Genomic DNA, 14,101 nt, shown 5'->3' with positions numbered 1-14,101 from the left:
AATACTATATAATTTAAATAATGTAAATGCAAACAGGGTTTGATAGAACTAATTCATTTCAAAATTAAGCTTTAAAATAATGTGCAATTTCATGTTATGCCTTAAGTCCAAAAAGGTAACTTCAAGATGGTTTGTATCTTTTTTTAAAAAACAAAACAAAAACCCCCAAAATATATAGAAATGATGGAGAAGGAAAAAGAATGATTTTTTTTTGTCTTGCAAATGTTTCATGTTTTGAAATGTGGACACAATAAAGTCTGCTATTGCATTAGGTCCATGTAAACTGGAGTCTGATGTTAAATTACACTTAAGATTGGAAAATAATGAAAATTTCATATTAAAATTTTTTTTCTAATCAGGGATTTAGAAATTCTGGCATTCAAAAGTACAGGTAAAACTGAACAAGAGATCAAAATTTCTACACTGTATCTAAATTTCACTTTTGTTGAAACATTATAAAGAGAATAAAGATAATAAAACTTTCATCATATACTTATAGGGAATCAGTTTATGTTTTATTGAACTGCTGTTGATTTTGCAAGGTACCCTGTCACTTTAAACTCCCTTTAACCACTTTTTAGCTGTTTAAGGAAATTATAAAAACACTGAAATCTACTAGCAAAAAAGGGATAGAGTATTTCTACATGAGGGCACTGGTATAGTCAGGCTATTAAGTGTTTTCTCAGGCACAGCTTTTACAAGAGAAGAGGTGGATTGAGTCAGGGCAGCAAGAGTAAAGTAAGCCTATTTTCCTTCTCTAAACACATTTTTAATGTAAAGATGTGAAAGAAAAAAATTTGTTCTTTTGGTTCAGAAGTTAACAGTTGCCAAGTAGACACAGGAATGTACCTGAACTTATATATGGAGATATATTTAAGTTCCTAGGCTCGATATAATACACTTTTATATACTCTTAAGGGACGCATCTCAAGATGCTCCTGGTTTTCCCTTAGACAAATTTTTTTTAAAGGCCTATTATAACCTCTTACACTTCCAACTAGCCACATTTTAAACTTTAAAATTCTGCTTGCAGGTATTTTGACTCAACATTTTGAACAAACCTGTCCTGCTGATCATGATTAAAATTGGTCCCTGGGCAAAATTAAAATAATGAATGGTAAGGCTTCAAATGTAATTTGTAGTTGATTCTTTCCATTCAAGAACAGAAATGGACCATAATAATCCATGTGATCCATCACATTATCACAGTTATCTATTGTGTTTAATGACTCTGAATGTCATGACGTTTAAAATAAATTTGAATATAGAAAATTATTAAAAATCAGAGGAAAAATGATATAAATTAGCAACAGGGAAGAACAAATTAGTGACACTAGAATTATAGGATATTTTCTGCTAAGAAAGTTTTATTTATTTCAAGTAGCAGAGTTACCAAGCAAATAATATTTGTAATGAACACACTATATGAATAGAAGCTGTTAAAGTATTTTAAGACTGCTTGAATAATTTTAAAACATGATAAATTTCTATTCTTCAAATTCAGCGACCAATATTAATTTGCTTAATTAGTGACTATTTTTTTCATATTCAGTACTGACCTGGCTAAATTACTACAAAAACCCAATATGTAGGATCCAAATTAATGTTTTGACTATTACTAAGATTAATAAAAGACTGCCCTGTCTCCTGCCAAAGGCTTATTTTCTAGACCCCCTTCACACTATGCTGATAAGAGTACATCTAAAATTCTATTAAAAATTGCTCAACTTACTCTTCAGTTAGGAAGATATTTAAATCACATTAGATAAAAAGCCTGTGTGACCTAACCTAATACATCATATGCAGTACACGGACAATTTTAAAAAAGAACCAATTCAGTATGCGTCAAAGACATTAAAATCTATTTGAATAAAATGTGTGTTTAAATGTCTCATTGTAAAGGAAAAAAAAAGGAATAAAATAACCAGTCAGGCTTCATATCAATTAGACAACTTTTACTAAATGAGAAAACTACATTTAAAATGTGCTTTAAAACAAAATGGAATTAGAAAAAAAAGACATATGCATTTGAAAGAACGTTGCACTGTGCTGAAAATCAAATCTCTTGCAGTAATACAATATGCCAATTCTTAAAACGTAAGTTAACAGAATTCTCAATTTAACATTTTCAAAGACGATATTAAGGTCAAGAATTTCACATCTATGGTAGCACTTATAGAAGGGCATTTATAAATATGATGTCCATCCCTATGAAGCTTACAAATTTGACAACGCTCAATAAAAGCTTTTAGAATCACATCCAAAAGTGTTGCATCCAAAGCATCACAAATCTGTGTTCTGTAAGTTCTCCTTCTGAAATCTTTATGTTGACTTTTCTACTCCTGTCATTTGCTAATACTACCCTTAAAAAAAAAAACAGGAAAAGAAATGCTGCAATAAACCCTTGATCATGTACAGAAATTATTGCTACTATAGTTCACTACAAAGCATGTCTATACAATATCATATGAACTTTGATCATGAAAAATCAGAATAAAAATCTTTAGTGACATAAGCCTTACAATCGTATACAACATTCACATGGCAATATTAGACAGTCAAGCACCCAATACCCATAGTTGACAAATGTCCCACTGACCAGCATTCATTTAAATACATCCTTCGTACAGAGGGAGGAAAAAAGAGATAATGTCAGCTTTCCAAGGCTTGTCAAAAAAGGATTCTCATGTTCTGTGGATCTAAAAACAAACAACAACAACAACAAAAACCAAAAAACAAAACCAATGCAGGTGAGGGTGTTACCAGAAAGTTAAGCATGCCAAAAAGGTGTTTCGTGCGAATTAAAACCTAAAGCCAAGGTACCACATAACCACATTACCAACTAGTTGGGTATACTAAATGAGCCTTATCTTAAAGTTAAATGAAAATGCTACTGCACAATAGAGCATCAATAAGTTAAAATTAGAGTGCACAAATCCAAATCAGTGGCAATTTCTGTATAAAGCAAGATATTCACTATCAGCTGTAATGTTTGCCCAAACTGATTAAATCACTCGATTGGACAGTTTGCATATTTTTAAAAAATATCTCTAAAATTCCTTTTTACTGTAATGAGGCATAAGTTTTCTTAGTAAGATCAAACAGGTACATAAGTAAATAAGCAATGGAAAATTAATAGTCAATGAATGTCTTTAAAGCTCTTCCCACATTTCACTTTTTAAAATGTCTGGGAAAAAATTTAAAGAATTTGCCATTATTTTAGCAAAAACAAACAAAACAAAACAAAAACAAGCCCCAAATAATTAAACAACCAAGCAACACTAAAACCACATTACACAGATGGATCATCATGCTTTCATCTGGTTTAACTATCACATCTAGTTTAACTGGGATGCTTTTCAACTTTAAAAACTGTGATACGTGAAGATGTAAATTTAATGGGCAATTCTGAATTTGGATTTAACTTTGTTGAATATTATAACAGAGTATACTTATTACAATACAGTGTAGCACATCTTTCTATTAGAAAAAAATTTAAGATCCTTTACCCGTCTCCTTAAGTTAAAGGTGTGACATCATAAAGGGTGTCAAATGGCTGGATGGTTTTACAGTGCACACTTATATATTATGAAGTATGTCCTTAACAAATCTGATGGTTTCTTTACAGAGTTCCTTTCTTCACCTTTTCTTCGGTGGATTAGCTGTTCGAGGTGGAGTGACAGGACGTCCTGAATTCAGTCCACCATATTGGTACTTAGCTTTCTTTTCAGATGGTTTCAATATCTTAAAGTAAATAATTTAGTAACAATGTTATTTTTTTTCAAGTACAATAAGTTTAAGGAAATTACTGTTACAATAGTGGGCCTTTCAGTAAATGACATCAATTATAAAACTGTAGAAGAAAACAGCAAAGTTCCATAAACATTTCTCACGTTTAAAGAGTACAGTAAATGTCTGAATATCGCTATTACTGGTCATTCCATTGATAATTTTTAAATTTTATTTATTTTATTTTTTATTGGCGTATAGTTGCTTTACAATGTTGTGTTATTTTCTGCTGTACAAAAGCTCAAGTACACAAATCCCATCAACTACCCAATCCTTAGACTTAAGTATCAATAAAAAAATTTTCAAACTAGTGTATCTCTATGACGAAGAAAGAATACTAGTTTAAGAGTCAAAACACCTAGGTTCTCATCATAATTCTTCTACAGTTTAGAGGGTAATTAGCCACAAACTCTTCAGATCTTAATTTATTATGTGTACACAGATCTTTTATTTAAAAAAAGCTATATATATTAGATATCATAAAGTTCACCCATTAAAATGTAACAAGTCAACAGTTTTTAATATATTTACAGCTATACAACCACTGCTATAATCTAACATTAGAACATTTTTGTCACCCCAGGAAGAAACCTCGTTCCCATAAGCAATCACTCCCTCGCCATTTCCACTCTCCACTCCCCTAAAACTCTCTTCAACTCCAAGCAATCACTACTTTACCTTCTCTATTGATTTGTTTTTTCTGGCTATTTTAAATAAATGAAACCATACAACGTGTGGTCTTTTGTGACTGGCTTCTTTCACTAAGATAATGATTTTGATGTTGTAGCATATATTAAGTCCTTCATTACTTTTTTTTTTCTTTTGGCCATGCCACGCGGCTTATGGGATTTTAGTTCCCCAACCAGGGATCAAACCAAGGCCCTTGGCAGTGAGAGTGCAGAGTCCTAACCACTGGACCCACCAGGAAATTCCCAGTACTTCATTACTTTTAATTGCCAAACAATACGCCATTTTATGGATATTCCACATTTTGTTTATTCACTCTTTAGCTGATGGCCATCTGGGTTATTTCTACCTTTGGCTATTATAAATAATGCTCCTATGAATATGCATATACATGTATTTGAGTACCTGTTTTCAATTCTTTCAGGTATATACCTAGGAGTGGAATTGCTGGGTCATATAGAAATTCTATGTTTAACTTTTTGAGGAACTGCCAAACTGTTTTGCAAAGCAGCCACACCATTCTCCATTCCCACTATCAATGCATAAGGTTCCAACTTCTCCACATCCTCACCAATACTTGCTACTATCTGACATTTAAAAATTATGTTTATTCTTGTGGGTGTAAACAGAGCTTTAACCTATATTTTAGGTAGAGAATTTCAGTATTTACATAAAAAACATGCAGAAAAGACTCATAAGCATTTTTATTCAGAGTGTCATAGTGCCCCAGTGGGGGGGGGGATATATTAATACAGCTCCATTATGGCAACTGTTGAAGGATAAGGCCTGGTTACTATGTTTAAACTGAAAATGAGAAATCAAACATTTAGCATTCAAGTCTACTAACTGATAGAAACAAACCCCTTCTACATTTAAAAAGAGAAATACAGTGTGTGATGTTAAGGACATAAAATAACCTTTGCAAAAAGCTTAGTATTAAGGTGACTTAAGTCCATGAACAAGAATGATTTTAAGGAGCACACTAAAGCTAAAGCTGGTCTCTTTTTAAAATGTAAATGTCTCTATATTCACAAATTGATACTTTAAGATTATTTGGAAAGTTTTTCTTAGGTAAATATTATACATTATTTTAATCGGAGTTCATAATATAACTCTCTCCACTCAACGCCTGTGCTACCTATTCATCTTGCAGAAGAAAACAAAATCTAAATTATTCACTGAATTTACATTCTTTTAGTAGGTAAGCCACTATCTAAGGATTCATACAGGAATTTAACAATTTAAACATCTGCATCAAGAATGACTGACACGACTCAGGTTTCCTAAAACTCTAATTATGGGATATATACCAAAAAGACTGGAGCGTTTGGAAATGAAAATAGAAATCTCTAAAGGAGTCTATGAGTGATTTTACTTCTGAACAAAATTGATTTTCTATACTAACTCAAGGAAAGAACACAATCTGAAAGAAAATTCTTCTGACAATAGTTTTAATTAGATTTCTAGTTGTTAAAACCTTTTGGTTACCAAAGGGGAAAAGGGGTGGGGGAGGGATAAATTAGGAGTTTGGCATTAGCAGATTCAAACTACTATATATAAATTAGATAAACAACAAGGTTCTACTGTATAACACAGGAAACTATATTCAATATCCTGTAATAAATCACAATGGAAAAGAATATGAAAAAGAATATATATATGTATAACTTAATCACTGCTTTACATCAGAAACTAACACAACATTGTAAATCAACTATACTTCAATTAAAAAAAAAAGAGATTTCTAGTTGTTAAAAGTTTATATATTATATCATACCTGAAATGAACACATCAAAGTTTCATCCACACTCATCATTCCACCAGCATTATCAAACTCGCCACAGTAATTTGGGGCTGAAAATAGGGTTACCAATTGTCGCTTAGCAAAGAATTCATATCCATCTTCCACCACCTGGCGAAGGAAAAGTCAAAAGAAAAAACACTTATTTATGTGTTCTTTGAAATTCTCAACCATCAATACTAATTAAGATTAATGTGACAAAGACCTGAAAAAAAACAAAACCCTGTTTTGTTTTGGAAGCTTGATTTTTGTTCCACTTTCTAATTTCCTATTAGTATTACATAGCCACATACTGAAGACTTTACTAAGTTGAGCTTACTGTACACAGATCACGCTACAAAAAATTAGCTGCCTATAGATTACACTTCTATGTGTGTAACTCTTTTTCTTAATGATTTAACATGACTTCTAGAATCTGCTGTCAATTCCTAAGTGAACTAAACAATTTATGTTTCCCAGTCTACAGATTTGAGAGGTATGCAATGACATGTAAATATTTTCTATTTATTTGTAGTAGGCAAGAATATTTTCTGAAGTCTTCTAGGTATTCTTTGATTAAGCAAAATTATCCTACAATACTTGGAGAAAGCACTTCCACAATTATTTACATTTTTATATAATTCCTACTTTAGTATCAGGTACATGTGCCAGTTGTTATTACCTCACGGTAAAATTTAGATATTAACCTTTTCTGTTAAGACTTTGTCCACTTTATCTACTCCAGCTCAGCATACTGCTTGGCACTCAGTATGTCCTTTCAGTTCTTAGTTTGCTCGTTCATTTGTTTATTTATTCACGTATTTACTAAAAGAACAGGGTTTTTAAAAAAGGAAATATCTGTAGTTTGTGTTGTTTCCCATCATAAATCTCTTAATTTTAGAGACAATAAGTTTGAAAATAAGCAGAACAGGATTTTGGAGGTGTCTAGAAAAAGATCATGCAAACTAAGGTAGTTCAGTAACCTGACTTTTAAAAATCATCACTATTGGGGCTTCCCTGGTGGCGCAGTGGTTGGGAGTCCGCCTGCCGATGCAGGGGACACGGCTTTGTGCCCCGGTCCGGGAGGATCCCGCATGCTGCGGAGTGGCTAGCCATGGACGCTGAGCCTGCGCGTTCGGAGTCTGTGCTCCGCAACGGGAGAGGCCGCAACAGTGAGAGGCCCGCGTACCGCAAAAAAAAAAAAAAAAAAAAATCATCACTATTTCTGAAAAGACAAATGAATAGAGACCTATAGCTGAAAAAACTGATTATCAGTGGATATTTTATTAGGAAACTCAGCAACTCTGCCCTGTTATCTTGTGGAAGACTTATTTTAATTACCTGAACTATAAATACAATGTTCACTGATTAAAAAACAACTATGCCAAAAGCAAAGGATTTGGGGACATAACTTCACTTAATTGAACTAGGAAATTTTAATAGAAAAAAAGGCATTTGATATACAACACGTGCAGAAAATGAGAAGCCTGTCATCTTTATCACATAGGATCACATAAAGAAGGTAGTAGTCGTCAAGGGTTATGGGGAGCAAAACTACAGAAAAAAGGGGAGTACTGTAGAATAGCATATAATTAACAAATTTTGCCTTAACAAAGAAATAACAAGGAATCTTTAAATATTATATTTACAAATTTCAAATACTTAAAAAAGTAGCAAAAAAAGATTTTTAAAAATGCTTTTCAATGTATTTTAAATTAGTTATGTTCTAGAGAGCATGAGGACTTGATATATTGTTAAAATAAGCCTTTGTTAACAAACACTAACTACATGTTACAATATGTCAGTAAATTCACAAGGCAATGGATATTCAAAGGCCAACAAGTCACAATTCCCTCCTTAAAGAGTATATAATCTTATCGGTGAAGGACAAAAAAAACCCAAATACGCCTAAATTGTACATGTATTTTTTTTAAGTGAAAATTCAAATATACACAAAACTAGACAGAGTTCAATAAACTCCCATTTACTCACCAACCTGATTCAATAATTACCAAGACCTTGCTACATTTATTTCATTTATCCACCCCTGCTTTTCTCTGATGTATTTTATTTTTTTAACATCTTTACTGGAGTATAATTGCTTCACAATGGTGTGTTAACTTCTGCTTTATAACAAAATGAATCAGCTATACATATACGTATATCCCCATATCTCTTCCCACCCCTCTATGTGGACACAAAGAACCGAGCTGATCTCCCTGTGCTATGTGGGTGCTTCCCACTAGCTAGCTATTTTACATTTGGTAGTGTATATAATATGTCCATGCCACTCTCTCACTGCTTCCCAGCTTACCCTTCCCTCTCCCCGTGTCCTCAAGTCCATTCTCTATGTCTGCGTCTTGCTGATGTATTTTAAAACAAACCCTAGATATATCATCTTACCCTATATACTTGAGGAGGCATTTCGAAAAATATGGACATCCTTCTTACATAGCAATATGTATTATCACAGAGCTAAAACAATTAACAACGACTCCTTGATATCTAATACCCAGCCTATAATCGAATTTCCCCAATTGTCTTTTTACAGTGTGGTTTGTTCTTATCAAAATCCACAGTTCATTTGATTTTTATCTATAATATGTAACTATCATATTAAAATGGGGTCAAATATTTCTAGAAAGCTTCAGACAAGAACTGAAAAATTTGTTAGTATTGCAGTACACTACAAAAATATATTCCTTTGAAACCTTTCCCCTTAAGAGGGTGAGAAAGGGTTAACTAATCATTAGATTGTCAATTGTGAGATCAAGGTATAGGCTTTATCTCTTCTACTGCTTTCCTTGTATAATTAGCTTTCTTGGATCTCAATTTCCTCAAAAATAAAAGGAGTACACCTGGGTGAAGTTAATAAACATCAAAACACCCAAGTTTTGTATTTCATACCTGATGAGCTCGACAAATCAAGTCTAAATCATGACGATTCAGAAATTTACTGACTACATCAGCTCCAAAAGTGAAGGAAACACCACGATCATTTTCTCCCCAACCTTGCACATCCTTATCTGGGTCAGACCACAGCAAATCACAGAGCAACCCTTTAAAGAATAAAAACATAGCAATGAAAAAACAAAACAAAATTTATAAAATAAAGTATATCTACATCGCATTTCTTCTTCTGTCCTCTTACCCTTTAATAATAGTAATAATCACTTGCCCCCTAGTATCCCAGCCTATCAAACTTAGCCATTTTTTGTTAAAGTAACCATGCAAATACAATTGTACCTGACTTAAGGCAGTACTCACCAACCCTTTCCACAGATAGGACGTGTGCATGGCTCACTCTAAAGCATATATTGGAAAAGGTTGTTCGTCTTTTGTCTATAGTTTCTCCGTATGGATAACCAATTGACCCAGGAGCATTTCCTGAATAGTTCATCCTTTCCTTACAGAGCTAACTATCCTGTTTCTGGTACTGTAGTCTATTCCATTAATCTACTTTAGTTAACACTGAGCCAATAACACACTAGAGCTTTTAAATAAATCTATTTGGTAGGCCTACCCCCCACTTAATATTTTTCTTCAGGATTGTCTTGGTTACTTTTAATCCTTTGTTCTTCCACATATAAACCTCTGAATCAGGCTGTCAAATTCTGTGGACCTAATCGAGATTTCACTGGAACTACATTTGATCTATAGATCAATTTGAGGGAAGAAAACATTTTCTACAAAGGCCTGGAGGATTTAAATAAAGTATATGGAGAAACAAAATCAGATCAGATCCTTGACTTTACAATGTTTTGGGCTTAAAAAAAGAGGTCAGAGCTAAAAATATTTATCTAAGTATCTTCATCTTACTAATAGTAGTAATCTTAGAAGGAACTGAAACCATCTTGGGAATGTAAAGTAAGAAGACCAGTAAATGAACACAGGAATCAAACATTTAATAAGCAGGCAGAGAAGGAATGAGCAAAAAGTATTGGGAAGGAATAGTCAAAACAAAAGGAAGAGATTAGAATAGTAGGATCTCCCGAAAGGGTAAGACTTATCTAGAAGTAGGAAATGGTTACATTTCAAGTACAATGAACAAGCGGATTAGGACAAAAACCTATGCTATTTACAATTAGATTATCAGACGGTAATGAAAGCAATATCTTGATGGTTGAGGGCAAGAGAGAGGGTAAAGTCAAGTTGTAGTGAGATTAAGAAAGGGTGGATACTCAGATGGTGATATTTAGTTTTCTAAGAACTACGGTACTAAGGGAAGACTGTTTTAGAATGAGTCAGCTTTAAAGTTTTTCTGGATAATCCATATACCTCATAATATAGCTTATCACGAAAGGAGATCTTCATTTTGAGTCACAGTACAGCCTGTCTTGATAGGGGAAGTATCTAAAACACCCTGTAGAAATCGTGGCAATGCACGCTTAATTTCTATCATTATTTCCTAAACTCCTGTCATGATGTTTTAAGAAATCCACCAGCATACAAAATCCATTGGGATGGTCTCAGTTTAAAAGCTCTTGCTGGTTTCTAAAGCATCAGAAGCTGATTCTTTAAATACACACACACACACACACACACACACACAGCTCTACAGTGCTCATACTTTCCAGTCTGTTTCCACAGAAGCAGCAGTGAGAAGGTCAAGATATTATTCTATAATTTTAATGTGACAATAAAACTAGAATGTAGTTGCTTTTGGAATTATCTGGAAAATGCAACAGCCTACATGCATACAAAATCAAATAACTGTAGCAACAACAATGTGGCGTTCCTTAATCTTAATGGATGGAGACAAGAATCTCAGAGTCAAGGTTCAATGTTTATAATCCAATCCCTAATGAATAAGCAATATAATCATTAGGCTATTATCTCAAAAAACATAATTTATAAGTTAAATTTCTAAAGATTACAGAGAATATGAAAGCTCAAAGTGACTGTTTTTAGCATCTCGGAAACTTCCCATTAAAATATGATAAACAGAGAAACCTAACGAGCCATCCTTGAAACTGATTTATGTCTGAACTATACCAACAACAGAAACTCTGAAGATGGTATCACTTGATATTTATATTGTACCTCATTTTAAATAAATACGCTATTATTTAAATACTAGTTTCTATTAGGTTTGGTCAAATATATTCTATAATTACAATCAAAATCTGGAAAAATGCATGTTTTCTTTTTATAATCAATACAAAAACATCGTGTTACTGAAGTAAGTTATGAGACAACTTACTGCAATATGCAATATGTTGGTGGCTTACTGATAATAGAGGATCCATACAACTGTTTATAATGGTTGCTGTATAGTCATGAGTAGCATTCTGAGTGATATCATTACACTTTCAGTATGCTTTAGTACACGGAGCAAAACAGTACAATCACACTTGAAAACAAGCACCAGATGCATGTTATTAACAACCCAATTTAGAGGTTTAGCCATGGTTTACTCAGGCACTGGTTCACAAATTTTTTTTTTTTTTTTTTTTGCGGTACGTGGGCCTCTCACTGTTGTGGCCTCTCCCGCTGCGGAGCACAGGCTCCGGATGTGCAGGCTCAGCGGCCATGGCTCACGGGCCCAGCCACTCTGTGGCATGTGGGATCTTCCCGGACCAGGGCACGAACCCGTGTCCCCTGCATCGGCAGGCGGACTCTCAACCACTGTGCCACCAGGGAAGCCCCACAAATATTTTTTAATGCTTACTTTTCTATAGTCTTTGGATCTTAAGAGTGGAAAATGAAGTTAGTACCATCCAGCCCAACCCTATCTGATGAATAATCAATTCTCCTTTACAAAATTACCAATAAATAATTCTCTTATCAGTAAGCTAAAAGACCTTTCCACCCCATATATATATGATGTTCCTAATGTATAATAGGATTTCTAGACCCTATGGCACTCTAGGTAATCCTCATTTTAGATATTAAAGTTTGTTGAGAACTGATGAATACAATAGATATATGGTGGGTCTGACTACACAAATAACAACGGGACAATTAATCCAATAATGTAAGTTTTTTTGTTTTTTTTTTTTTGTTTTTTAAAAAGCCTGGTAGAGGGGCTTCCTTGGTGGCACAGTGGTGGGGAATCCGCCTGCCAATGCAGGGAACACGGGTTCGAGCCCTGGTCCAGGAGGATCCCACATGCTGCGGAGCAGCTGGGCCCATGCGCCACAACTGCTGAGCCTGCGCTCTAAGGCCCGCGCACCTAGAGCCGGTGCTCCAAGACGAGAGAGGCCACCGCAATGAGAGGCCTGTGCCCGGCAATGAAGAGTAGCCCCTGCTCACTGCAACTAAAAAGAAAGCCCATGCACAGCAACAAGGACCCAACGCAGCCAAAAATTAAAATTAAAAATGAATGTCATTCTTTAACACATCTGTGAATAAAGCTTTGTAAATTAAAAAAAAAAAAAAAAAGCCTGGTAGAAACTGAGCGAAAGGGCAATTTTGCTTTTGTTAATGCTTTTAATAGTACGACAGTGTGATATAATAAAAATACTTTTGGTCTTTGTTCCCATTCCTGGCACAAAGCTAAAACCCTTGGAATTTCCTGATAGAAGTGTCTTTTGTTGTTCATAAGGAGCCTCCTTTCCATCACACCTGAGTTTATGCTAATGAGGGGACCTAGGTGGGTTGGGGGGGGACCCAGAAACTTCACCATGGGACCCAGTCAGCACAAAGACCAAACACATGGTTAGAGAGTTGGAACTTTCAGCCCTCCCACTCCGTACCCGCCACCTCTGGGGAGGGGTGAGAGTGGAGGGCTAGAAACGAAGTTCTATAAAAACCCCTGAACAACTAGATTTGGGTAGCTTCCAGGTTGGTGAACACGCTGATGCCAAAGGGTGTGGAAGCTGTTCACCTACCAACACGGGGCTCTCCCCATACCTTTGCCCTGTGTATTTCTTCCATGTGGCTGTTCCTGAATTTGTATCCTTTATAATAAACTGGTACATGTCTAAGTAAAGCATCTGAGGAAGTGGTTGTGGGAACCTGTGAATTTGTAGTCTGCCAGGCAGAACTGTGGTTCTCCTGGAGACCCCACTTGAGGCTGGCATCTGAAGTGGGAGCAGAATTGTGGAATGGAGCCCTTAACCTGTGGGGTCTGGGCTAACTTCAGGGGTTAGTGTCAGAATTGAAATGAACTGCCGGATACCCACATGGTTTTGGAGAATTGGCTGTGGTATGGAAAAACTGCACACACTGGTTGTCAGAAAATGTCACACAGAAAGGTACTGATGTTTTAAGCAAAAGTTAGACTGAGGAAACAACACACTAACTGCATTCAATTCACAGGTCTTCATGGTATTTTATGATATGAACACCGTAATTAGCACATATACCAGTACTCAAATATGAATAATTATCATTTAAAAGCCAATAGAAAAGTCACGGTTAAGTGGCAACTGTACCTAACATTTATTTATAAAATTATATTAGGCTCATTTGTTAATCAACACAGCAATTTATCCTCAGTTGGAACTTATTTGCTTCTGTTTTATTTGCTTTACTGAAAATCTGAAAGTTATTCTCAATGTCTGCATAGTCAATTTTCATATTTTTTTTCACATAAATGTTCACAATTTTCATAACATTAACCACACATCTCTAGAGCCTTCTGTCTCAAGAGCCTTAAGAGCTCTAAAAATTTGAAATATAGATGATACAGAAAATAACAGAAAACTACTAGATAATGTAAAAGAAGGTAATTGTAACCTTGGCTAAGAAAGACTATTTTAATTTAAAAACTTTCGACTAATTTTTAACAACTGTTTGAAGAACATAACCAATGTTGATATGAATAAAGGAATTTAGAAAGACTGGAAGGTAAGGGGACTCAATAGCAGAACTTTCGTGAAAAGTAAGTTTGACAGAACC

General features: G+C 34.5%; 1 protein-coding gene across 2 annotated transcripts in view; it reads right to left on the bottom strand.

The window, feature by feature from the left end:
* Nucleotides 1-1,934: 1,934 nt before the first annotated feature.
* PPP1CB (protein phosphatase 1 catalytic subunit beta) overlaps nucleotides 1,935-14,101 on the bottom strand; it is a 36,938-nt gene continuing 24,771 nt past the window's right edge. For both annotated transcript variants that reach the window (XM_082641824.1, XM_082641825.1), the window contains exons 7-9: nucleotides 9,164-9,315; nucleotides 6,254-6,388; nucleotides 1,935-3,744 (exon numbers count right to left, since the gene is read on the bottom strand). In XM_082641824.1, the coding sequence (XP_082497950.1) occupies nucleotides 3,640-3,744; nucleotides 6,254-6,388; nucleotides 9,164-9,315 (392 nt within the window). In that variant the 3' untranslated portion in view covers nucleotides 1,935-3,639. The remainder of the gene's footprint in view (nucleotides 3,745-6,253; nucleotides 6,389-9,163; nucleotides 9,316-14,101) is intronic.

The sequence above is a fragment of the Mesoplodon mirus genome (genome assembly GCF_964341445.2).
Source record: "Mesoplodon mirus genome assembly, chromosome: 14".
NCBI lineage: Eukaryota > Metazoa > Chordata > Mammalia > Artiodactyla > Ziphiidae > Mesoplodon > Mesoplodon mirus.
The sequence above is the reverse complement of the archived record's forward strand: the minus strand, read 5'-3'. Positions and strand labels throughout refer to the sequence as shown.